General features: G+C 36.0%; 1 protein-coding gene across 2 annotated transcripts in view; it reads right to left on the reverse strand.

Moving 5' to 3' along the window:
• The window catches only part of KIF15 (kinesin family member 15), a 35,830-nt gene extending 8,504 nt beyond the window's left edge, over positions 1-27,326 (reverse strand). For both annotated transcript variants that reach the window (XM_050313768.1, XM_050313757.1), the window contains exons 1-26: positions 27,291-27,326; positions 25,330-25,372; positions 24,191-24,374; positions 23,209-23,285; positions 22,039-22,076; positions 20,650-20,747; positions 20,083-20,262; positions 19,189-19,398; positions 18,959-19,084; positions 17,435-17,557; positions 16,642-16,765; positions 15,298-15,389; positions 13,808-14,017; positions 12,625-12,802; positions 12,074-12,215; positions 9,558-9,699; positions 9,031-9,219; positions 8,040-8,147; positions 7,132-7,237; positions 6,472-6,637; positions 5,197-5,347; positions 4,096-4,181; positions 3,585-3,660; positions 3,223-3,309; positions 2,181-2,285; positions 1,206-1,328 (exon numbers count right to left, since the gene is read on the reverse strand). In XM_050313768.1, coding sequence (XP_050169725.1) covers positions 1,206-1,328; positions 2,181-2,285; positions 3,223-3,309; positions 3,585-3,660; positions 4,096-4,181; positions 5,197-5,347; positions 6,472-6,637; positions 7,132-7,237; positions 8,040-8,147; positions 9,031-9,219; positions 9,558-9,699; positions 12,074-12,215; positions 12,625-12,802; positions 13,808-14,017; positions 15,298-15,389; positions 16,642-16,765; positions 17,435-17,557; positions 18,959-19,084; positions 19,189-19,398; positions 20,083-20,262; positions 20,650-20,747; positions 22,039-22,076; positions 23,209-23,285; positions 24,191-24,374; positions 25,330-25,372; positions 27,291-27,309 — 3,183 coding nt within the window. In that variant the 5' untranslated portion in view covers positions 27,310-27,326. The remainder of the gene's footprint in view (positions 1-1,205; positions 1,329-2,180; positions 2,286-3,222; positions 3,310-3,584; positions 3,661-4,095; positions 4,182-5,196; positions 5,348-6,471; positions 6,638-7,131; positions 7,238-8,039; positions 8,148-9,030; positions 9,220-9,557; positions 9,700-12,073; positions 12,216-12,624; positions 12,803-13,807; positions 14,018-15,297; positions 15,390-16,641; positions 16,766-17,434; positions 17,558-18,958; positions 19,085-19,188; positions 19,399-20,082; positions 20,263-20,649; positions 20,748-22,038; positions 22,077-23,208; positions 23,286-24,190; positions 24,375-25,329; positions 25,373-27,290) is intronic.
• Positions 27,327-27,388: the final 62 nt, after the last annotated feature.

Below are 27,388 nucleotides of genomic sequence, written 5' to 3' on the forward strand. Positions count from 1 at the left end.
CTTGTGGAAGATCTTTGGAATCAACCACAGGTTTAAAGCATAATGTGTACTTAAAAAGAGATACAATTCTCTGAATAAAAAAATCCCCAGAAAATAACACAAAGATTTTAATCCATGCTGAAGCAATTACAGCTTTTTTAGAGCACTCAAATTCTGTAGATACCTCTGGATTTATTCTCCCACCCGATCTGATGGGGCATTATGCCTACACAAGGTGCATTAACCTAGAAGGAGAAACTGAACTTGGTATTTCAAATGCTACCTTGGATTAGTTGTTCTTGTCCAGTCAAGAAAGCATGAAGAAATTAGTAACTGAAGTACAAAGTCGAGGAGAAACACTATGATTTTATCAGGAGCCAGATACACCTAAGAATAACACTGGATTAAGAACTAGTACTTCAGTTAAAAAAAAAACAACCGTAAACAAAAACCCAAAGTGATCCCTTTGGCAGATAACTCAGTTTTGGGTTCCAGAATGTCACATTTAGATATGATAAATCATGAATGTAGTCTGTTTTTTCTTAAATAGATTTCCACTGTGTTCAAAGGGTGTTGAGAAACAAACACTTCTCTGGAAGACTTTATTGGTGCCATATGATTGATTAGCAAATCTAATGATGGATGATCTTGTAGAAATTACTTGTAAGGAGGTGCTAGTGGTTTTGACTGATGGACATGTTCATCAAAATAAGGGTAAGAGCGGTAACAGAAAAGAGTTAAAGAACGATATAAATTTAAAAGGGAATCCAACAGCTGAATCAACAACGCATCCTAAATCTGTTTCCAGCAGGTGGAGCTTTTAGTTAAAATTATGAGTAAAGAAAAGATGTTACTGCATATAGTAGCAGTGGGGGAGGAGATAGTGTTAAACATAATATATTCTTCCAACTATTTTAATTTCTCAGTTGCATCATCTAAAGCTGCCATTAAATTCAGCTGATGATTCCTTAGTGGCCTTAGCAAAATTAAACCAGGCTTTCAGCATAGGCTTTTATGAAGTAGCTTATAAAATATTTATGTCAAATAACGTGATAATTTAACAGAATTTGTCAGGTATCTCATGAAAAATTCTTTTAAGAACAGCTTAACTAGCTATAGTTTGAACTAAAATGAGGTTAAGTTTTACATGAATATTTTAAGCAAACCCACATCCAATTGGTCTCGTTAAACAAACAATCATAATACACCAGTGTTAATGTTTTTACCTCAATGTTATCAGCTATTTCTCTTCCCTCCAAGGCTTCCTTCAGTTCTTCAATCTTCTTTTCCTGATCCTCTATGATTCCTTTGCTTTCTTCTTTTGCAGCCAGAACAATATTATACTTGCACTACAAAACAACATTAAAACAAATTTTAGAATATTTTAGGAAACATGTTATCAAGGAAAGATGGCAAACATAATACAAATAAATGTTCATCACAAATCCTATGGCAATTAGAAACATTTAGAAATCTGTCAGTGAATAAAACCAGAATGATATATCATACTTGCTAAATTATAAAAACTATGTTTTTAGAAATTAGTTGTCAGAATGATAGGAAAAGATTATTAATTTAATGTTAATTAGTCCACCACAATACATATTACACACTAAAACCATTATTAAAAGATAACCGAATATAGAAATTTGTCTCATCAACATTCTGTCTGTAGAACCTTTTGACTTTGTAGTTCACACATAATATATAATCTGAAGCATTCTGTGGGTTGTTTCACCAGTTTGGAAACCAGACCTATTTTAATAAATCAGGTGCATCATATTTATTTACAGTTATTCAAATACACATTTTTAGTTCTTTATACTTGTTTTAAGATGTAGAAGGTAGTAATATCAGCAACATAAAAATTCACTCCCTCAGAAAATAAACTTATAATTCAGCTTCAATTGTTGAGGTTTTAAATTGCCAGTTTCTGAGAAAAATCTAAATGTGACTGTCAGCTGAGTGTAGTTTACAAGATGTGAATAGGTCCCTTCAGAGACATGGCTTCTTACCCACCACATGGAGAGGGTTCAGTTTTCAAGACAGCCTTAGGCATAAAATGTTCAGAAGATTTCAACATGTCAAAACAAAGAAGTTTCCTTCTAAAATGGTACAGCAAGTTATATTGTTTGAGACCCATGATAAGACATGTCATTTCTAAAGAACGATACCATGTCCTTCAAAATGACAGAACATACATTTATATCCTTGAGCTCTCTTGTCAACCCATGTATGGACTCAGTTTTATGATTAATTGAAGACCTCAGCTCCTGGATCTGTTTCATCAAGTCAGTTACAACTTCCTGAAACATAAAAAAAAAAAGAATCCTATAAAATAGATATAAAATCTATATAATGTGTTACTGGACTTTTTTTGGTATATAATCTGCCAATCTCAAATTTCAAACAATCATATGAAAATGAGGCCTCAAATTGCACATGTAAAGGAATAACAGAAAATTTGTTGCTAAATCATTGGCTTTTGCTCTAGCACTTAAATAAAGAATTAAATAACCTGCTGTGCTCATCAGAAGAGAACACTGGCTCACTGATTTAGTATTGGCTTGTAGTGGGTTTCTAATAGGAGAACAGAAGTACCACACTTTAAGGGTACATTTGCTTGTAATGGAAAAAGACACATTCAAGAAATAACACTGCACTGACAATACCAGGTTACTCTGACCTTATACATGTCAAATTTTTGGTTTTAGCATGCAAAAAACAAGACTTATCATCGCAACATGCTGGGTAGTAAACGCACTATGTGGTTCCTTATGCCTGTTTTACAGACAGGATACATACTTGCACTAGGGGAACTCCTCATACACTGCAACAGCCTTTACATGAAAAAGTGCTCTGATTTTATTTATAGATACACATAGTCACATTCCTTCCCTTTTCCATTTGTCCATTACAACATGGCACTGACTGGAACACCCTATTAATCATGAGGGGAATTGTGCATTGTTTAAGCATTGAATGTTTTATCCAGTAGACAGCTTTACCTTGATTTTTTTTTTTTTTGTTTAATCTTCAGTTAATTTGTGTTTTCTCTGAATGCATACCAGTTTTTCTATCTCCCTTGAAACTCCATGCTAGGGAAAGGCAGGATTTATTTAACCTCTATACACAGCCAGGATTGCCCAAGAGCACAAAATTACTTAGTATCATGGGCTTTCAACTCTGCTACAGAACAGTTACCCACAAAACCCTGTACCAGTAGCAGAAATAAGCCTAAACCTTATCTGTATCATTTGTCTTCTTCAAGGAAGCAATAGTCTCTCCAGCAGCAGCCAGCTCCTGTTCCAATGTCCTGATTTTTGCTTCCTAGAGGAAATAGTATTGTGAAGGAGAATCTTTATTACCTTTGAAGTGTGTTTTGTAAAGCCTCAAATAATGGAAAAAAAACCAAACAAACAAAAAGAAGGAAGTAAGTTGGTAACCTTAATAGAATGATTAAGCAGTAGCTTAACAAAATGATATGTAACCTGAGCACTCTACATTTATTTTGCTGGTAATCAATGGAACAGTCAGCACAGAAATAAAAGTGCACAAGCAAATCCATGAACACACAGTTTAAATATTCAGATTTTCTGCTGTACCTGCTGCTCACACTGTGTCACCATTTCAGAGAATGGTTTCTCCACCTGTGCTTTTTCAAGTATTTTCAAGAGCTCCCTGGTAAAGAAAACATTTCTAGTGAGAAATATAATTAAAACATATGAGAGCTTTAACAAATTCAAGTCATGGGATTTATTCTTATATGGTTTATTCTTATTTGCACTTAATTTTTTTTTAAGAGTTCTTCAGTAATCACCTGCTCAGTGCTATACAAAAGACCAATAGTTTAGTTACACTGCTATCAGTGGAACTTTAGTTTTATATGAAGATCTATACTTGCAATAAAATTACTTTTGTCATGTTAATTGAACACATTAAAATGAAGTGCTGTTCTAATTTGGATAAAATAAAAAAGCCCATTATGAAATTATTGTCAACCACCCGGGGAAATACACCTCTACAAACAGGATCCCCATCTGAATACGAAACATAGCATGGGACCAAAACAATGCAGTCAAAGGAAAATAAACCCCACCACTAATTAAAACTTACTTTGAATTGTTTTCTTTGTCTTCTTGTAATTGCAATGTTAGTTTTTCGTTATGTTCTTTTTCTGTTTTCAGAAGGTGAAAAAGGTTCTAGAATATCAAAATATATGTTGCTATAAGAAGTTACAATAAAAGGTCTTTAAAATAATCTAAAGAAAATAAAAATCTAAATAAATTCTTAAGATGACTGAAACCTGCCTACCCCCCACACCTTAAATGGAAACAGAAAGATCCTTAGCTTTGTTCTGGTCAAATTCAAAAGTAAACTCTTATTCATATTAGGTAATTAGTTCTTTTTACCTGCCATTGATAATAATTTCATAAAGCTATGATGTTCCTCAATATCTAAGGTTGTGAAGGCAGAAATTAGAATTTTCAATTTTAGAATAATTTAGGGGCATTTTTAAAATTCCAAGTTTGTTCAAAATACTAAATGAATAAGGAATTTATATCAATAATTTTCAGTCTGTCAGCATTCCTTTAAACACCAAAAAAAGGAAAAGTTTTATCAAGCTTCCTGAGCAGGCACAGTATATGTACACTGTGAAAAGCAGACAAAATCATTTGCAAAAGCCCTTGAGCAACCTTACTGCTGTTTTGCAGTCACTGCAGTCTGACAGGCTTTCAAGGACAGCATCAACTAAATTGCAGGACAGTGATCCACCACAAGCCATAGATCATTTTAACAAGATCATATCCACTATGAAAATTTTTAAGAAACTACTTTGTAAAGATAGAATAAGTAGGCTAGTCTTGGCTAGCACTGAGATGAAAGGTCATCTCAGCATTTCAATGTCAGGATTCTTTTTCAAAGAAGTTCCTTATTCCTTTACTAATTAACTCATCTCCCTTAACATTTCCAGGGCAATTTCTTTAGTCTAAAAACTTACTACTTCATGATGCTATTGGATATTTCTTGTAGCCTACGGTTGCAGAAAACTTGCACCAAGTTTGGAAAAAGGTTTTGGGTACATCTTCCAAAAGAAAGCACCAAGAAACCTATTATTACTGTGGAATCTGTATCAATGATACAATTGAATTAAACAGGAATTAAACAATCTGGCTATGGTATAATGAACTCCTCTGAAACCCTCGACTGTCTTACACAAAGCTCAGTTTTCATTGCTTCTGCTTCTTGTTTTCTGTCCTCAAGTTGTTGCTTCAGTTGATCCATCTCAAACTTAGTTACTTCCTGCAAATTGTCATAGTCATCCTGCAGACTTGCTTTTTCTTCAAGAATCTTTTCATGTTCTAGCCTTTATTTAAAAAAAAACAAACAAAAACTCTGATAAGGTTTGTGTCATTATAAAAATACTCCACAATCACTTGTACTTTAAAACTGTCAAATAATATACAGAGCACAGTTATTTTAGAAAGGAGTGACTGACAAAAATGGTAACTCTCTTTTCAACTCAGAAACGCCAAATTTCTGAAGGGCATGGGAGATTGAAGTGGCACTGGTAGACAAGGTTTTTTCTGATCCCGAGAAATAAATTACTTCTTACAAAATTCTACTGAAATTTCAGCCACTGTGTCTTGCTAATGGAGTTCATGATTAAAAAAATTTTCTTTTTTTTTTTTAGGCAGTTGTTGGGCAAAAGGCTCTGCTAGAAGAACCCTCAGTATCAAAATCTGCTTAGCTGATATTTAGGTCATTTATCCCATTTAAAATCTTTATATATTCTGGACAAGTTTGGGTTATTTCTCTCTAAATTGTTGCACTGAAAATTTACTTTATTTGATTTTTCACAATCTATTATAATGCAAAACGTAGCTAAGCTTTCCAAGATAAAAAAAACAAACCCAACATATAGCCAAAACACAACAAACAAACAAAACCCAACAACAGAAGCCAACATAACCAAGTCATGCTAATGATTCAAAACCTTGCTGATTTTCATTTCCCAATAATAATGGCAATTATTGCAGAGAAGGTAATGAGCTTTTCTAGTTTCAATAATCAAACTTCAGTTGTTTTTTATGAATTTCTTTCTGCTTGTATTTTTAGAGCAGCATCGTTATGTCACCTAATTCATGTGATCAGACTGACAAACTCTGTCTCTTCAGCCACTTAAATTTTGGAGAGCAATGAGTTTATAGGTATATCCTACTTAATGGGAAAATGCTAAAGTAAAGCAAAATTAAGGTAGCCTCATTTAATTTCTTTCTGCTAATTTCACCATGGTTCCTCCCCATCATGACTCTGAAATAAGCATAGGAGAACTGAGCACAAAAAAAAAAAAAATAAGGGACATAGGACATAAACAAACACAAAACAACTTTAAAAAAGCATGTAAAGTTCAGATGCAAGAGACAAGGACTAAATCACTGTATGCATTCAGAGAGGGTGTTAAGGCATTTTACCAAACTGCCAACATACCTCACACTGTCCAGCTGGAACTGTACATCCATATGTCTACCAGAAAGCTGACTCATTTCTTTCTCTTGCTTTTCCCTAAAGGCGTTATATTCCAATTTTACAGTAGACAGCTCCTTGTCTGCAGACTGCAGGACAATGCGCAAGTCATGGACTTCACTTTTTAATACTGTCAAAAAAATCCCAAATAATTTTCATGTTATTTGGAAAACTGTGCGTAATGCTACAGAGCCTCCTGGGAAAGCCTTACAAAATTGCTCATTTTCAGTGGAACTAACCTTGCAAGTCACACACAAAAGGGCTTTGTGAATGGAAAAGGTCAATGAAACATCTAGTTTAAGAAGTAAAGGTTAATCAAAAACATTCCAGACAATATCACTGCATTTCCATAGACCAATAGAAGATTTTCCTTTCTTTTAATTTAATATTTTCTTTTTAAATACTGTATCCTGTAACAACTTCACAGACTAAAGAGAGCCATTTTGAATTTTGTGCTGTGCAAGATTAAACAAAGATGTTCTGCAAGTATGAAAGGTTGTTTTCTTAAAAAAAAAATCAAACCAGTATGCCTAACAACCCAAATAATTACTCAGCATGTGCTATTGTTGATTCAATAAGACACCTTTAAAGTTTTTATGAAGTTTCAGTATTACATAGACTTACTATCAGCCTTGCTTTGACTGTCTTGAAATTGCTTTTCAAGTGATTTTATCTGTTCGAGGAGCTCCTGGCGCTCTTTACTCCAGTCATTCCTTTCAGATGAAAGAAGCTTGAGAAGAAAAGTAAAATTTTTAAATAGAAGGAAGTGTAGGAGTGGCCAAGTCACAACTGTAAAAATAATGTAATAATGTATTAAAGCATTTAATCCCCTGACTATGAATGCAGGGCACATTTTTCTTTAAAATCCCTATTTGGTGACTCTGAAATCCATACAAGTCCAAGGGAAAAAATAATTTATATAACTGAAGATATTACCTTATCTAAAAATTTCATTTAAAAGCAACCCACAGCTTAGGAGGTGAGATCTCAGAACAGAGCTATCAGAAGTGAGACTGATCTGAAAAGAATAGAGACCTCATTTCCTTTTCTATCATCAACCCCAGCGATTAAGCAGGACTTATAAATATTTGATAGGTAGCTCCAAATGAGACAAATAGTATTTTCAGCATTCCAAAGTTTAAAATTTCCTTGTTACTAATGTTGTTTCCCAGAAATCATCAAGTTGGCCAAACCCAAGAACAACAGAGTTTATTTGCTTATATTTCAGATAAAGCAGGTCCAGAATCACAAGATTTAAACCAACAAAACCCAACTCAAACCTGCAGTGTTATGTTAAATGAATGTCCTCTGCTCAGTCCAACTCCAACGGGGTTGGATTAGGTGGCCTTTAAATCAACCCAAACTATTCTGTGATTTTAAGTCCTTGTCTTCCTGCACAGCCCTGAGCTAAGGTGCTATGTAAATTTTTCAAAAGTCAAAATGCAAGGAACATTGCAAGACCTCCCTAGACAACACAGCAGTATGACTGTATTATATTGTTAAATGAGCCTTGAATTATATTGTTCTCTCACCTCCTGTATTTGTGTAGAATGATGCTCGAGTTTATTAATATGCTGCTGGAGTTTCAAATTCTTGCTTTCCTCTTCATCCAGCTTTGTCTGCATTGTGCTCAGTTGCTCCTGTGACACAACAGACACTTAAATTTAGAGCACCCATCTTCCACTTTTTCTCACATGCCATATGGCAGTCTGTGCATATTAAATATAAAAATGTCAACAAGTTTCTATTTTTATGACCTGAACCAACAGAAAACAGAACACTCAAAAAATAAACTGGTATCTCAAGTAGCTGATTTCTCCTATTTCAAACAGAACTGCCAAAACACAGGAAAATCCATCAGGGAATACAAGGATTGAATCCTATAAACACTTACTTTTCAGACATGTGTTTATCTTCGAGAAATAAGGCTTTAAAAAGAAATTATTCAAAATATACAGTAGTTAAATTCCTTACAGGTTCTCTGCACTACAGTAAGAATCAAAGAGGGGGTTTGGTTGTTCTGTCAGGGGTTCACATGCACTGAACTTATTTCCAGCTTCTAGAGAGCAGTTCAGATAACTTTGTAGAGCTCTTCTACGTGACAAACTGCCCATTACAAGAAAATCAATATTAATGGTGGGCAAGTATTACGTGGTAGGTTTCTTAAAATAATGCCGTGTTATATATTAAGTTTGGGTATTGTTCCCAGTGTAGCTGTCGACAGGGACTTATAAAGAGGACTCCTCAGGGACAAGTTATCAGGTTAAAAAAGTAAAAATGTTGTGTATATCTTAAACTATTATGATATTCAACTCTCAAATCCTTTTCAGTATTTTTGCTGTAAATCCTCTTTCAAGTACAATGTGTAATTAGAGAACTGTTTCATGTTAAGTATTCATGAAGTGCTTCAGTTTCCCATGCAAATTAAAATATAATTGGTGAGGGGAAAGTATTTCATGCCAAAGTCCACCCTATTATAAAGTTACACATATAGACACTTCAGTTTTTATTCAGAACAATCACCTGTGCCACTTTGAGCTCTTCAGCAATGGCTTCATATGCCTGTTCACTCATCTCTGGAGGAACTGGCTCTTTCAGAATGTCATCCATTATCTCTTCAGAACACTGAAAATCTTCAGAATTATAATCTGGACTTATTCGCGGCACCAGACGAGACCTTAGCTGGTAAGCTTTAGTTGGAGTGGTTATGTTCTGTTATAAAGATTACAAAGAAGTCTTTACGTTAACTGTAAATTTAAATCAAGCCTTTGTCTAGTATTGTACTTCATAGTTCTATAAGCAGAATAACGAAATAAAATGCTCGAAGTGGTTAGTTCTAAACCACTACCACTCGTTCAGATTTGTCATCTGATTACAGTAGCAAGTCATTCAGTTAACACTTCAGAACAACAAGTAGCCTATTTGGTTTATCGCATATGGAGAACTCTCCAGAACATTAGTTAGGTTAAGGGATCATACAAATGACTGCCTGTATTCTCATAAAACTTAGGAGTTAGTATGTGTGGCTTTAAATAAACTCATTCTCATACCTTAAGGCTTTCTCTATGTAGCTTCTGCAACTGAGACACTTCTCGGCGCTTGTGTGCTTTGGTTGCCTCCAGAATGTTTTCAAGATGTTGGTTTGCTTTGCGAAGGGATTGAAGCTCTGATTCCAGTTCCATATGCTTCTTCCTGTTTAGGAAGTATTTTACTACTGTCAAAACTATTCCAGCAGTACGCCCTACCATCAGCAAGAATACGCTGCAGCATTGCCAGTGAGCAAACTGCAGCTGAACTCTTGCCCAAACACTGAAATGCACTATTTTGAGAAGAAAGTCATCCCTTCTGTATTAAAAAGTAAAAATAATGTATAGAAAATTAAAAAGCTAAGAAGCTTATTTGCGCTTGCATAATGAAACAAGCAGATGGATAACTAAACATGTCAGAAAAAAATCCATTACACGGTAAGAAATAAGCTGAGAGCTCTGCAGTTCCTTTTATGAGAAAGTGATATCACCCATACCAATATGGTTTTAAGCTTTAAAAATGTTATCCAGTTATATGAGAAGTCTGAACTGGAGCTTGCCAGGATTAAAGAAAATCCTTTAAAGACTTTTTTTTTTTTTGGAAGTGCTGCTCTGTTAAGATTATTTTGCCCTCCAAGAGTACTTTAACTGAAATCCAACAGTTGAGCAGAAATTTAGGAATAATTTTCATTAGGTATTTTGCAGAGTTACAAGCTGTTACTGTGATAGTTGTGCATTACTGACATAATGGTAGAGTCAAAGTCTACAGACAAATGGAAACCTGCTATTTCATCTTCTGGCGGTTCTATCACTTTCCCTCATTTTTTGGGCATCTGCAACAAAACTTATGGAACAGAGTTCCTTAAGTTTAATTCTGACTGATATTACACAGCAGAAAAATAAGCATACATTGATTTTTGTGAAATTGTTCTTATGCTCAACTAGTTCACTTACACCATATAGTTACACTTGCATGTAAAATTAAGCATCCAGTTACTCTGAAACTGGAAACAAGTTCAAAATTTAGTGTAATTTAGTGATTCTGTAGGCTTAAAAGCACACTTGTGTTTGACTGAATTCCACTATGAAAATGTAGTAATTGACAAAAAAAAGGCATACATACTATCAAGAAAGCAAGACATGCACAAAACATGAAATACATAAAATAGGAATATATTTAATGGTCAGGAAAATAAAGTAATTAATATATGGAGATATAAATAGACCACTGTAATTAATCATACGGGACAATTGATGGACTGCTGAATTGATAACCTCAGTAGGCTGTAAAATTATTATTTATGAACTTCGTAGGATTTGATGCACAGAAATCTAAGAATAAAAATACAGATTTGTACAATTGCCTGAGTAAGCAAAAAGAACATTAAAAGCTACTTTGGAAAAAAAAAGTGGGGAGGCAAAAATGGAACTATCTTGTGCCTGATGCTTTTCAAATTACACTCTAAGTTCACTAAAATCAATAAAAAGCAACAATGTTAGGTACAAGCTAAAAATTAATACATAAAAAAAAAAATCAGGTCCCTTTTGCCTTCCAGGTTTGCATTACATTTGCTGGAAATGCAATGATTTTTCTTGTATCTCCAGTAATAAGGCCTGAATTTTTCAGAAATGGGGTTAATCAAGTCATGTTTTATTCACTTGCATATGAATATAGGTACACTGAAGGTATTAGTCAGGCCTTTCACATTATCTTGTGCTGCCCTCAAGAAGAATAATGACAGTAAATTCTTCACTACATTAGTAAGGACAAAGTAGACCTTTATCTCATGTTTAGATGTCAAAGCAAATGGACATAAATGTACTGCTGACACCATATCTTTTCGCTACTTTGAATTTAATCTCTGTTTCAGTAACAAGTTTCAAGACAGTGGTATTACTGCCTTCTTAAAAAAAAATCTTTGAAGTAGAGACAAAAACATTAACCAACAGATTAGCCAAAACTTTCTGGGGTTCTTGGATTCTACATTTACAGTGACTCAAACTTGCGCTCTTGAAGTGGTTATATTAAAAAGTACTGTTGCACTAAAACAAACTCCCAAATACCCCTTTATTCTCCCCGAACACCATCAACTCTTAGTTCTTGTCACTGCTTTCATCTGTAACAATTCAGTTACTGAAAAACAGTTGCTCAATGTGGAAACTAAGTCAAACTCTACCTGTGTTGTTAAGCAAGTAACTATCAGAATTTCAGGGTATGTCCAATCTCCTGCATGTTGTGAGGCATTTTTTTCTTTTTTTGGTGTGTCTGAGTATAAAGAGCAGCTTTGGAAAAGACAAAGAAATCTGCAACAGTGCAGTCATGCCTTCAGACTGAATCATGGTTGTTCCCTAGTCTGGAAGGAACCATGTTCACCAGGAGTACATTCTGTGTGCATGCCATTGCTCTTAACCTGGTCCTCTCTTTGCAAAGAACAAACTTTGAGTGTATGTTCAAGATCTGAGACTAACTTTTAAAAATCAATATAAATAATTACTTAAAGACATTTAATTACAGACAATTCTACACTGTTTTGTCTCACTTGGTTAGCTCTTTAAATTCTTCATATTCTTGCTTTGAACTTGCCAGTTCAGTTTGAGTCTGTAGCAGGCGTGCTTTCAGCCTTTCAACAGATGCCAGAGAGTTGCCTTCTGCTGATATGGTGGTGGAATAGAAACGATGACCTAAAGAACAAACGTACACCCTCTGAAATCACAGAGTAGCTCAAATATCTTAAGTTCTACTAAAAGGAAAGCATTAAGGCTTTTGAACAGCACAGCAGTAACTAAAATTGATGAAAACAGGTATTAGCAACAGTCCACATGAAAACCAATAGACTAATTAATATTACTGCAGTCTTCATGACAACTAAGGAACACAAAATGAGATTATAAATGGCATTCACAAGGTGCAAATCCAAATTCCTTATTGCTTGAAGGCCAATATGAATAAAATGAAGTAAACTTGTTTTATCAGTCTTCATGTATCACTTTGAAGAAGGCAAAAGTACATTGACAGTCACTTTCAACACTACACTGCACACAACAGAAATATGGTAGTAAACTTAGCTGGAAAAAATTAGCATATTCTTACCTCCAGTATTTTTCTCTTTGGCTGAAGCTTCCAAAAAAGCTTTTTCTAGCTCTGCAATGGTCTGAGCATCAATTTCCTCAGCCTTTTTAACTGACTGTAAAGAACGAAGTTTTTTATTCTCCTCTCTGAGGTTATGGTTCTCCATGGCATACTTTGCAATTCGTGGGTGTTGTTCCATCTGTGATATGCAATATTTTATTCAACAGTTTTCCTTTTCCAAACAATGCTATACCTATCTAGTTGTTACTCTAGTAATAAGCAGTAAATTGTAACGGAAGTTACAGGAAAAATAGTATTCCTGACAGTGGCAAAACCTGCGCCCTTATTTCTTTGTTAGTTTTCTTACTGTCTTGGAATCTACTCTCAAGACAAGACAGTGAGCGTACATCTTATGTAAGCTGGTAATAAAGTAGCAGACACTTTCCTTGATGCTCTTGACATCCCTTTTCAGTTTCAACTTTGAGGTTTCTTAACACTGGCCTTGCATGCCATAGGAATGTTTCTATAGCATTAAAGGACTGTCCTGACTTCTGCATTTCCCCATCCTAACCCTTTACTACAAAGCTCAGTTATGAGCTGCAGATTCACGCTAAAGAACTTGCCTTCTCAAGCTTTTCTGTTGTTCAAAACTGCCTCACAAATGATGCCACACCTACCAGATACATGAATAACCTGAAGCCTTCTCTCCTGAAGCCTTAGGTATGTACTTTGCTATTTGCCTTCTTCAAACAACTCCAGGACTACATCACCCCTTATTTGTCCATCTGGCATCTGTGTTATTATCCTTCAGAAACCTGCTGCATTACTTGCATCCTGCTGTCTTTCCTTTTCAACAAACGTCATATAGCTTAAAGTCTCCTATAAGAATGAGGATTTGTCATTTCCCTGAGTTGCTGAAAGGATACTTAGTCCTCTGCCTAAGCCAGAAAAGGTGGCCTGTGGCAAGCTCCCAACCATAACATCACCCTTACATCGCCTCTCCTCTTATGCAAACTCACAAGCTCTAAACTCACCCATTGTCCCTTCTGTAGGAAAACTCCATACATTTGACACGCTGCTATAAAGGAAGCCACCATCCATCCTTTTCTTTCCTAAAAAGACTATCCACCCACCACAGAACTCAATTACATGAGCTATTCTCACAAAAGAAAATGGTTCTACAAAAGAAAAACCAAAGACTTACCTGTTCTCTGAGTGTCTGCACTTCCGCCCTCAAGTCACTAAGGAGATCATCTTGGTCTTTTGGCAATAAAATTCCACCAGCCTCTTTATGTAACCTCTCCAAGCGAACAATATGGTCTTCCCGGAATTTAACTATCATTTTATTGGACTGAACAAATTTTTCCTTCTTGGCACACAGATCTTCTAGTTGAGCAACTTTTTCTAATAAATTCTTAGAAAGTACATATACAGAATTTTTAAGATGCACTTATCACATACATATGTACAGGCATATATAAATAATGTAAAACTCAGTTAACAGTAATTATGTGAATATAAAGACTATCATTTGCAGCAGATTCACAAGAGAACAAAGCTCATACTAAGAACCCAACTTACAGTTCATATTGCAAAAATTGTACTTAGAAATTCCAGTATGATTGGGTAGACTAAGTATTCTGTTAAGCACATAGGATACACACCAGTAGAGTGCCTGTTTCAGTTAATTTTCTTTAAAAAAAAAAATGAAAAAGAAAATCCATTTTGGCTGTTTCAGTACTACACCATGACTGGAAGCACAGTAAAATGAGGATGACTGAAAGGTTTGCTTCAAAAAACACACTGTTGATCCAGATACTCAAAAGCACAGTGAATATGAAGTGCAATAGAAATTTGTTGTTCAATTCTATTTTTTATTATTAGAAAAAAACAATAAACAACTCCCTAAAACTGAACATACTATGAAAGATATCCTATGTCTTGTTGGAATTTGAAAGACAGAATCGGAGCATAAAATCATTTAGTTGGAAAAGACCTTTATGATCATCAAGTCCAACTGCTAACCCAGCACTACCAAGTCCACCACTAAACCACATCCTTATATGCCACATCTTCATGTCTTTTAAATACCTTCAGGGACACAACCATTTCCCTGGGCAGCCTGTTCTAATGCTTGATGACTCTTTCAGTGAAGAATTTTTTCTTAATATCCAGACTTGTGTGTATCTAAGTGATGTAGCAGAATGCTGACCATTACCTCTTGGATTATGGGGGTTTCATTCTGCTCCCCATCCCTGTCTTCCACCTCAAGTGGCTGGGTACCTGTTCTGGTTCTACTGAAGACTGAGGCAGAGGTGGCATTAGGTACCTCAGCCTTTGTCACTATGTTTCCCCCCACATCCAATAACGGATGGAGTTTCTCTTTAGCCTTCCTTTTGTTGCTAATGCATTTATAGAAGTATTTTATGGCAGTAGCTAGATTAAGTTCAACTTAGGCTTTGGCCTTACCAGTTTTCTCCCTGCATAACCTCATAACATCTCTGTAGTCCTCCTGAGCACTACAGATTTTACCTTAAATGTTATTTGACTAAGCTCCCTTGTTACTAAACCTTGTTAGCTTTGGACAGAGTATTTTTATTCAAACCCAAAGAAAATCATTAAGAGAGTCAGTTTCAATATGCTCACCAGTGAGTACACTGAATGCACTTAGAAATATTAGTGCAGAAATATTACCTTCTTTTCACCTTCTGATTTCTCCCAGAACAACATTGCTTCAATAAAATTGTTCATGTAATTTATGTTGTTCTTTCCGTTTTCAACAGCATCTGTAGGGGAAGTCAAAGAAACAAATGTCATACTTATTAAAATACTAGTTAACCAGGGTTTTTTTTGCTACATATATAAAATGACAATTGTGTAAAGAACATTTAAATGAATTCTTCGAACAGTGTAATTCCTCTACAAATATCACATGCCATACCCAGAGCATACTGTGTAGACAGTAATTCCTAGTCACCTGCAAGTGCTGATAAAGAACAGAGCCAATATACGTAATTGTATAATTAACAAAGTTGTGCAAGCATTGAATGGTCTTGCAATGAACTTTTATTAAAATGAAAGAATCAGTCCATTCAGCTAAGTATATCTATAAAATGCAAAATCCCTCTGAAATTAATTTGATAACACTAAGCTATTATTAGCATTATTAGTACAGTTTGTACATATTAAAAGTGGACGGACTGGTTTATGAGAAGGAAATTCAGGAAAATAAGCATGAATTATATGGACAATTAATGGCTTAATCTGGAAGGAAAGTGTCCACACAAGGGATTTAAAGGGTTTAATAATCCACTTAGAAATTAATTCAAAATAGCCTTTCTGAATATCCTCACACAGACAGGACTACTTATTTATGGAATACTAATCACCACAGTATCTAGGTGCATAATAACTACCCTATTGTAATTCAATATATTTTAAAATGACATCATGTTTTTAGAGTATCTAGCAAGCAGATTTTATATTTGTGTGATCAACTATTACAAACATAATTTAAATGCATAGAACAAACACAGCTCTGATATATATTTAGTTCTGCACAAAACTCCTCCTCAGTGTTTAAGCATCATCACTTGCTTTCCTCAGAACTCTATTGCAGGTCTAAACATTGAGCCCTCCCTCTGTCAATACTCGTGTATTTATGAACAGTGATGCAGTGTCCTGCATCATTACTGACTTGTTTTTACTGATTAAATATGTATGCAAGCAGAGAACTACTTTTTCCTTAGGAAACCTCAACCACAGATGCTTTATGTTAGACAAGGCTTTCTAACTTCTGTAGTAACTTCTATCTGTATCTTGCATTTCTTGGCAAGGTCAGGAAAGAGTTCACTCAGGAACACAGTAGAAGTTACAAGACAACATTCACTACCTTGCAATCAAACATTTTAAGTAGATAAATACAACCCCTGTAAGTCAGTTCCTACAAAAACATTAATTGTTCAGAAACTTGATGAAGGCCCTCAACCCTCCAGGCTACAGACAGCAAAATCTCTCTTCCTCACCCCCAGCCCTTACCTTGTGATACAGAAATACTGCGCACAGATGGCACTGAACCAAGCTGAGCAAGCTGCTCTTTCAGCTTCTTGACCTCAGCTTGCAGCTGGCTCACATTTCCTTGTGTGTCTTCATTTACCACAGCCTTTCAAAAATATGAGAAAATTAGGAAAAGTAAAAATAAAAATCTTACCGAATAAAACTCAAGAGACCACAAAGCAACAAAGCTACTGAGAAGTCTTCCTATCTTAGGAGAGGAAGAACTTACGGGAAAAGCAATGTTCCATTAACTGAGAAACCAGTAAGCTGCACTTGAGATAGAATTAGAGGTTAAAGTATTTAATATTTTCTGCAGAATTTTGTCTGGAGTTTTTTGACAACAAAGCAGTATACATCAGAGACAGTTCCAGCTAAAAGTCAAGAAACTTTCAAAACCCATGAGAAATTACCTTTTTTATACTAGCATATATATAAAACCAGGTAACTGAAATAAATTGAATCAAAATTTTTTATGACAATTTTAATTTTCAGTACTTTTTACTTTTCTAATTAAGTGCAATACATACTATTATCAGCCATTACCTAGTTCTGAGCTGTTGTCCTCTATTCATAATCAAGAGCAAACAAGACCTTTTCAAAAATAATTGGTCATTAAAAAAAATTAGAAAGCAAATTTAGTGTTTTCTAACAAGCTAAATCAATTTAAATTAGTGAAAGCACAGGATTATTTCAATGAAGCTACCCTGCTTGCAGATGTGCAGGCTAAATGACAAGAAATTGCTTGTTGCTTCAACAAAAACATTAAGTCTCTTACCTTGTTTTTAATCAGCTTTGCTCTCTGAGCAAAATTAAGAGTGGACAGAGTTTCACCAAAACACTTGGATCCTGGATGAACATTTGCAATTATACACGTTTTTGCATTACCACCAAGGGAATCCTATTTAAAAACATGGAAATTAGTCTTATTTGCATGTTTTTGGTGGCAATAGAAAGCCAAGAGCTCTAACCTAAGAGCTACTGTGTATCATTTTGAACAAACTGCAGAAAGAATTTCATTTAACAAATATCCATGCCAGGTAAGTTTCTCAGATTTTATTTCAAATGTGGATATAAAGGATGACTGTAAATAAAGACTTTATTTGGGTTTCCAAAAGCCTGACTATATTACTTAACAACAATTTGAGATACTTTTTACATCTGAACAGCAGGTAGAGGAAAAAATCCAAACAAACAGAAAAATATTCAGGGAATAAAGCAGATATTTCACTTTGATCTTGGTAATTGTTAGAACTACTTTGCACATTGCCGAGCCTGTTGATTGTTCAAATCTATCTTCCTTCTGGTGGCAATTGCCAAACAAACAAAATCACAAATCAACAGATTCTTGACCAAGGATATAAAAGGAACCTCTCCCTTTTACATGCACATTTCTGGATACTTCTGTGCTGTTAAACAAGTAGCTCTCAAATCTCTGGAGAAGGCAGCAGTTTATACCTAAAACTAACAGTCTAGTGCTACAGAATAGTCCACAAGCCTCAACATCATTCTCTCTCTCTTTAGCAGAGAAGGTCATGTTTATGGATTTCTTCGCAGTATAGACACCTAAAAAAATATAATCACTTAAAGTAACAGCTCAAACAGTTGCAATTCTCCTTCAATTTCTGTGTATTTTGGGTTGCATTGGAAGAACAGAATTCTTCAGAGTTTCATGAATTTAAGATCTACATAGAACTGGGATGGAATGATTGAGAAATTTTGCTGTGATCACAATACTGTGTTGTAATACAAATACTGTATTATGTACAAGTACTATGTTATAATACAAAAATGTATTACAGATATTCATTATTTTTCACAGAATTTTAGTGAGTCCATAAATCTTTGACTGCTTCTGTCTTTGTTTTCTGTTCGTCTTGAAAAAAAGCCTATAAGCTCTTGTTATTGTGAATTTATCTAATTCTTAACATCAGATCAACACTTAAGCACATGCAGGTTAGTTCTGGAAAGCATGTCAAATATTTCAACACATCTAATATTACATTTTGATACACCGTATTTCCAAAATTATAGGGATGAAAACGTGTGCTTATTTTTCTTTAAAACTTGTAAATATGGAATAGGAGGTTATGAGCATAAATAAATTTGTCTTCAGTTAACAGCCATAAACTGACTAGAAGCCTGTTTAGGTTAAAAATATATTTTTCAAGCTTTCTTTCGCTTGCCCAACATTGAAGCAATTATAAAGTACTTGAGTTCAGCTTTTTACAGTAAAAAAAACCAACCAAATAATTTTTTCTACATCCTAAGTAACATACAAAATCCAGAGGATATATCTTACCCGTAGCAGAAAAGTGAGCTTGGAATCCCGGTAACAAATGTGTCTCTGTTTTCCATTACCCACATCAACAAGTGCTGTGATTACTAGGCCCAGGCAGCTTAGTGATCGATTTATGTTACCTGCTTCCTAAAAACGAGAAAGCGAAGAGAGCAAAGGCGAATGGATTTGGAGGATGGAACAGGGCAGTACATTTGAAAAGAGAAAGATAGCAAAGATGTTACGGAACTGACCTTTAACCTCAGTCCTTCTGCATGGGTGTCTTTCTGTCTCTCAGATCCTGCCAAATCTACCAGGTTGAGCAGGGAAGACCGAATGTTAACAACCTCATTGTTCTTCTCCATGGATTCCACTGTGATAGTGAAAACCGCATGTGATCTTGAGGATTCTCTGTTCATTGAGGTCGATGCTACACGACGGTTTCTCCAGCCTGTAGTTAATACCTAAGCATGAAAAATACAACAGATAATGTCAAGTATCTCAGACTGTACTTTATGCACAGGTGACATAAGCAGTAGTAGGCATATTTCAGTGCAATAGCTTTCAAAAATCTCAAGGACAAGGACTTTGACTATTTTCCAATAGAACCATGTTGAAAGTGCAAAGATATAGCTAGTCAGGCTTAACAGAAGTATTAGTTACAATATTCACTTCTTTCCTCCAAAAGTACCACTGGTGTTTGAAAGCGTAACATATTCAATACTGATGTATGTTAGCAGTACCCAAAGGAAAAAAAAGAAATATTTGAAGCCGCACAAGTACTATGAGTTTGTGTATCATTCATGGAGAAATAAATCTGACAATTCTGGAACATACGCTGTCCAATTAGCAGGAAATGTAGTTTTCTGTTGCTATTTTGGAGATGTGTAGGGTAAACACTAGGGAAAGGTTACTGTAATTGCAATTCATATATTCCAAACTCCAGAACTGTATATGATTTATTACAGGTGTGGGATAGTCAGGAAGCATTGCCTAGAAACAGCTTTTTTTACACTGTGTAGAGTACGGAAATATGGGAAGAAGGCCTCACAGACACTGTGGAAAGAAAAACGTGCTTTAATCAGAGGAATATTTACCAAATAAGCATCAGATAAATAATCCAAACATTAAAAAGTGACAAAAAATACCTGGTATGCTTCAGCAGCAGATGACAACACCTGTTCAACAGCACCATCAACAAAGACTCCCTTCTTGATGTGTTCTCTGAGAAAGAGTCCAGCTGAAGCAGAATCTAGCAAGTCAAATATCTGTTCATTGTAGATTTCAATAAATGAGCATTTGCAGAGAAAACTCTTCCCACTGCCAGCCTGAAAAAACACAGTAATTTACATTATAAACAGATTGGATTTATTAAGTCTGGCATTGTATGGCAGCGAGTCTCTTTTCACACATATCTAAAGCTACTAGTTTGCATATACATTCTGCACACTATACATTTCTGATGCCCAGATGACAACTAACATCCAGAAACCCACTTGCATTTTTAGACTCAAAATATAAGCACACTTGTGTCTGAAGAATCTGTACCATAATTTGGTAGAGTACTGGATGCAAGTGTTTCTCATCAACAAATCTGATGCAAGATGGCAATAATCTTGGTAACTTAACGGCTGCATACACAGTTTATCAGCCTTAACTAATCTTTACTTCGAGACATTACTTTCACAGCAATAATAAGTCTAAAATAAATGTACCTTTTCTTTTTCCCGCTCAATTAGAAAAAATAAGTATTCAAAGCTCCGTGGAATTACACCTCTCAGACTGTGAGTGAAATTGTCAGAATCAGATGGTCCTAAAGAGATTTTTAATTAAAAAAAATTATTAGTAGTACAACCTCAAGAGTAATGGTTCACCTTTTCAAGATGTCATTACAGAAGATTTCAGCAACGACATTTAGTCAATCAATTTATTACAAAGCTACAGAAGAACTGCAATAAAATCAGCTTTCAAGATCTAAGATAATACTCCATAATCAAAGTAATATGCAGTCTAAATAATGCTTATGAAGGTTTATTTTACCTGTCCGTAGGCTACTTAAGTCTAAACTAGCATCAACTATTTGGGCTTCCACAGGAAACATGCACAGATGTGCAGGTATGCCAATACAGCTATTTAAAACTGATGTGAAGAACAAGAAAGAGGGGGGGGAATTGTCCCTATGTTTACTTAATTTCTATGTAGTCCTTGAAAAATCAGCCAAAATGGTTTTAGTTATTTCAATAACTTTCTGATATCAAGCACAACACTATTTATCCTGGAGAAAAGAAGGCTCAGGGATGACCTTATTGCTCTCTACAACTACATGAAAGCAGGTTGTAGCCAAGTGAGGATTGGCCTCCTCCCCCAGGCAACAAGTGACAGGATGAGAGGAAATGGCCGCAAGTTGTGCCAAGGGAGGCTCAACTCACCCCGGGGGGAGGTGATGGAATCACCCTCCCTGTAGGTGTTCAAGAAACAACTGGACATGGCACTTAGTGCCATGGTCTAGTTGGCAAGGTGGGGATTGGCTGAAGGTTGGACTGGAACGTGGAGGTCTTTTCCAACCTAAAGAATTCTGTGATTCTATGATTGATGTATTTAAAATCACCACTACATAAAGAACAGGCTTACAAGGGGATTCCTCTACACACAGAGAGACCTTAAACATCTAGTTGGGAAACAAACAGTTATTTTGAGAATCTCAACATATTTTAATATGGAAGACCCATGCTAGAACATAGGTCAATGCATACTAGAATATATTTTTACATACTTAAGGGATATCAGCCAAAAAGGGATATCAGTAGAATAATCATTTTGAGGAAACTTACTAAAAGTGTTTTATTTAACTGAAAAGCTTCTCTCCTGTTAAAAACAGCAAAAAAAACCCAACTAGATCTTCGAAAAGATTGAGGAGAGTACCTATACTTCACTCTTTTGATATAAAGCAAAAACAACTGCACTGAGCACTACACCACTTCCTAAAGTTATCTGTAAGAAGACAAAAACGTAAATTATTCCTGGTGTTTGAGCAATACCACATTTCAAGTCAAGACAAAAAAAATAAGAAACCACTGAAAGATTAATCTCTCTGGTGCACTTACCCATCATCGTAAAAGTTTTTCCTGACCCCGTCTGGCCACTAAAAAAAGGGGGAAAAAAAGTTATATAAAGCTTTATTCTGGTTCTGAGTTTTTCATTAATCTGCATATTTTAAGGAAAACTCAAAGCTCAAAACAAACAAACAAAATTTCTTCTAAACTGAAGATAAAAAGAGAGGTAAGCTGAGAAATCAGTCAGCTGAAAAAGTATAAAAGTAGAACCGTAAATTTTACTAAGAAATTTCTTTAGATAAATCACCTTTTGTCTTCCCCACCACCTACCATTTTCTTCCTTATTTCTCTCAAAAAGTTAAATAGTGGAATTTAGCACTAAAATTAAGGCTTTTAGAGTATACATTAAACTAATTTTTGGGTCAATCTTTTGAGTTTTTTGTCACTCAGTAGTGCACATAAGGTTATGTTCGACTTAAAAGTTTTTTTTTTTAGAGCTATGGGTTTTTTTTAAATGTAGTTATTAATTATGCTAGAGAAACTTCAGGGCAACTTAATTTCATTTCCCATTTGTTTATTGTAACAAAGTGGACTTCACAGTTTTGCAAAAGCTGTACTAGGCTAAAAACCAGTACAGTTTTGATTAGAATAGACTGGTAAATCAGCATTTCTTGACCAAAATACTTCCTCAGTTTTCAAAATGAAAAAATATTGAGTTAAGATAAGGATATTCATACTCCTAGTCACAGATATATTTCTACCTTGAAAACATTCTGAAAGCTAAAATTATCATTAATGAGTTTTCCCACAGGCAGCTGAGAGTCACTAAAGAGCCAAGCTGGCCAAACGTCAAGCTAAAGCAATTTTCATTCCATTTTACTGTGGATATACTGAAGATAACTAGCTTCCTCCGTAATAGTACAATAAAGCTACTTTTTAGACAAATAATAGTAAAATTGAAATGAGTTTACAATTCACATTATTAGCTGTAAGTATTAGAAGCATAACACCTGCAAATACATTCCTCCAGAAGAGGAGTAAGAAGTCCTATTCAGTGTTGCAAGAACATTCCTTGTGTTGTGCAGCAGAAGGAAGCACTTCTAAAGTTCACTGTAACATTAAGCAGGCTCTGGCTCTTAAAACCACAACCACTCATTAGCACAGTCTCCTCAAATGTTGCAACTGCCATGAAATAACTGTAATTGCTGTGAAATGACTTACTATGCGAAGATGGTTCCATTGTAGCCGTTCATACAAGATTCAACAATATTTTTAGCCACACTTGAGAACACAGACTCCTGGGGACAAGGGAAAGAGAGAGCACTTGGCACCACTTGTTTCTATATCTTTTATATCAGTGTTTCCCCTGTCATAACTTTACAGTGTATAAAACAGATGTATATAACCCTAGATATGTACAATGACCCCTGGAGTTATTGCAGCAAAACAATACATGCTAAGTCTTCATGACATAAATCACTCCCTCTGACAAAATTACATTCCTTGATAAACCAAAAGAAGAACAGTATCAGCATCATAGTAACAGCTTTTGAATATATAATATTAATTTTGATCCAGTGGTTTTGATTACATTATGCAGTTTATACCATCAGTAGGTCAAAATTGAGCCTATGACACTTATCAAATCTGGTTAACTTCCAACATTTGTCACTGCACAAGGGCATACTCAACAAACCTGCACAACTGTTAGCCTCATCTTGCAAGAAGAGCTTAGCTACAAATAACAGCCTACGGCAGGTGAGGGGTTTGGGAGGTTGGGTTTGGGTTTTCTGACAGAAATTAAAGGAAATTAAGAGAACTGAAGCAAATAGAACATAAACTCATAAGTTCCTTAAATACAAATCACATCTTTAATGTCAGCTACTGACTGCCAGTTATTTTTATAGGTTTGTCTCAACAGGCAGATTTATTTTCTATGGTGTTACTGTAACATTTACAAATGGAAACTTCAATTTTAATGCAAACTTTAATTAAAGAAACTAACAGTTAAAAAAAACCCACATCAAAATTATTTAAAGAGCAAAATTTCACGCAGCATTTCTGTACCATGACAATGTGTTGCCAATCTGACCACTGCAAAAAATTACACCTAGGGTACTGCACCCGTAGAAAGGCTTAGCATTAGCAGTCACTAAAATCTGGGGAAAAACTGTAATAGATACGAGACTCTGGAAGTGATTACCTGAGTTGTTTCCATATTTGCAACATAATCAAAAGTGAAGATCTTTGGCTCAGGCTTCGAATGCAGGCGGATGGTATTTGATGAAAGAACAGATAAACACAAGCCTTGATCTCCATCGGTTAATGCAGTTCTGTCTGAAGGGGGACGCACCCTTACAAAAACTTTGATAGCATCACCTTCAACACTAAATGAATTTTTATGCATTAGATTGCTTCAAAATACATCGATCAGCTGTCTCATAAAATACAATCACAACAATCAGATTGAGCATGTGAAGTTATGGAAAGGTCTCTCCTGAAATACTACTTCTAGCTGAACATCAATTCACTTTAAGATTTATTAAAGGTAAAAATGTGGTAGATTTAAAAAACAAAGAACATGCATGTTACTGGAATTTATTGCTGTTGCACGTAACTTTAGCTCTAAAAGAACACATTTCACAGTGAACTTGAGATATACAAAACCAGTCTTGTAATGAAGGTTTCACTAGTTTCTAAGACTGTGGGCATCAAGCATCCTTCTTACTAATAGAAGTTTTAACAGACAAATGGAGCACTTGATGCTACAGTGCAGCAGGAAAGCTATTAGCATTTTTCTCTGCTGCTCACAGGAAGGGAAAGAAGTACCAATTCTTGATCAATGAATCAAATAAAGCATAGCAAGTGCCTGCCTCTAATAGGTCCCTAACATGTTTTATCACATTTATCAATGGATAACTGTAGCTTGACTAAGTAACTGGGCATGACTTATATTAAAGCTTTGAGCAGTTCTGGCATAAATACCAACACACCCACAAAATATTAAAGAATTATAAATTTTTACATGAAGTGGGTTTTTTTTAGGTTTAGGACTTCCTTACATAATTTAAGTTTGTAGTGGAATATTTCTACAGATAAATTTCAGAGTCCAGTTGACAAATGAGAATTTACTTCACAGCAGCACTCCAAGAGGAACCCAACACCTCAGAGCAACAGCAACTTTAAGGAAGTTAGGAGAGAAAGGCAACGATTTTGTGCAGGAAAACACTGAAATAAAAAGCTTTAAATTATTTCATAAAGTTGTAAGTTTTGTTTGCATTTTTTGTGCAGTTTAATTATTCATATATGGGAACAATTGGTCAATGGCCAATATTACTTTACCTAGGTGAGTTCAACGAAGATATTGCAGAGTCGCGCAAATCTCCTGTAAAAGGAAAGTGAAACACACACACACAAAATAAACAAGATTAAAATTATTGCTCAAAACCCCTGCTTAAATAGCAAACACTATAAGCAGTACAGAGGGAGATGATAAACAGAGAGCCTTATAAATATCAGTCATGCACAAATGAGAACTGCACAAAAATACTTGGTAACAATCTTCCTTTGGCAGAAAGACTGCAGTTGTTACAGAGGTAGAGAAAGCGCTATCCTGTAACATGAGGATGCACAAACTTGCATCTCAATGTACATAAGGGTTTTTTAAGTGTTTTGGAGAATTGGAAACATAAATGCTAATAATATTATATATTCCCATGGTATTTTAAAAATTGCAAACTTAATGCAGACAAACCATTACAAAATGAAACAGCTTTACTGATGTGACCGCAAAACCTCAATATCCTAAACCTGCAGAACTGACCAGCTGTGTTGTTTTTACTATTATGAAGTAATATTGATCGCTCGGTAATACATAAAGCTCTCCTGTACATCATCTGGAGCACAAGTCCTATCAGGAGCACCTGAAGGAGCTGGGGTTGTTTAGCCTAGAGAAGAGAAGGCTCTCTACAACTCTGTCACTCTCTACAACTCTCCGAAAAGTTGTAGCCAGGTAGGGGTCAGCCTCTTCTCCCAGGCAACAAGCAACAGGACAAGAAGACTCAGCCTAAAACTGCACCACGGGAGGTTTAGGTTTGACGTCAGGAAGAAGTTCTTCACAGAAGGGGTGATGAGATACTGGAATGCACTGGCCAGGGAGGTGGTGGAGTCATCATCCCTGGAAGTGTTTAAGGAAAGGCTAGATGTGGTATTTAGTGCCATGGTCTAGTTGACATGGTGGCGTTTGGTCACAGGTTGGACTCAGTGATTTCAGAGGTCTTTCCCGACCTAATTGATTCTGTGATATGAGCCTCATTTTGCATGGCTTCACATTTCGAGGAGATGGCACATATTACCCCGTAGGTAGACAGGGTTACTTATTTTTTTACTTCAGGGTGAATATGACCTGAAATTATATATATAAAAAATAAAGTCAAAATACTACCTAAGTAACATAGCCACATTTAAAAATACGTAAAATGACGATGAAATATGATTCCTCAAAAATAGTCCAATAATAAAGACTTTATAAAAAGTCTCTAAAAGTATAAAGGTTTTATTGCGGTATGATTAGTTTAGAACTAATAAAAACGTGCAAAGGCACTAGTCTTCTCTCTAATACATTCATGCTACCTAAATACCCTGCTGCTATAGGAGCCTAACTGCTTTGACACACAAACATCAGAGAAATGTTTTAGCTTCTCATACAGTTGTTTCTAACACAGTTGTTTATTCTTTAATTGCACAAGGTATCAAGGAAAGTGGTGCATTTTAAGGCTGAAATCAGACCGGTCAGTACTTGCATAGCCCCGTGAATGGCCTAAAGTTGTGACAGAGGAGGTTTAGGTTGGATATTAGAAGAAGGTTCTTCCCCCAGAGAGTGGCTGTGCACTTGCACAGGCTCCCCCGGGAAATGCTCACAGCACCAAGCCTGAGTTCAAGAAGCGTCTGGACAACGCTCTGAGGCACACAGCGTGATTTTTGGGGTGTCCTGTGGGACACAGACAGAGGAGTCGGACTCGGTGATCCTTACGGCTCCCTCCCAGCTCAGAACATCCCGTGATTCTGGGACAGGGATGATCCTCGGGTACCGCGCACCGCCCGCGGGCACTGCCCACGGGAACTCCCGAGGAGCCCCCCCAGCACCTGGCCCCGCTGGTTCTCACACACGGGTAATCCCCCGGCAGGGCAGAGCCGGCCCTAGTCCCCGCTGCGCGCCGCTCCCCGCCCTAGGGGCACATCCCTCAGCCCCTCCCGGCCGCCCGTGCCCCTCCACGGAGCCGTGACCCCGCCGGGCCGCTCACCCCTCAGGCCCGGAGCCATGATCCCGCCAGCGCTCCAAGATGGCGGAGCCTTTGAATTTGGCGCTCAGCGGCCAGGCCCCGCCCCCTTCCCGGAGCCA

This window comes from Myiozetetes cayanensis, unplaced genomic scaffold, assembly GCF_022539395.1.
Source record: "Myiozetetes cayanensis isolate MyiCay16 unplaced genomic scaffold, myiCay2020 scf1, whole genome shotgun sequence".
In the NCBI taxonomy this organism is placed as follows: Eukaryota; Metazoa; Chordata; class Aves; order Passeriformes; family Tyrannidae; genus Myiozetetes; species Myiozetetes cayanensis.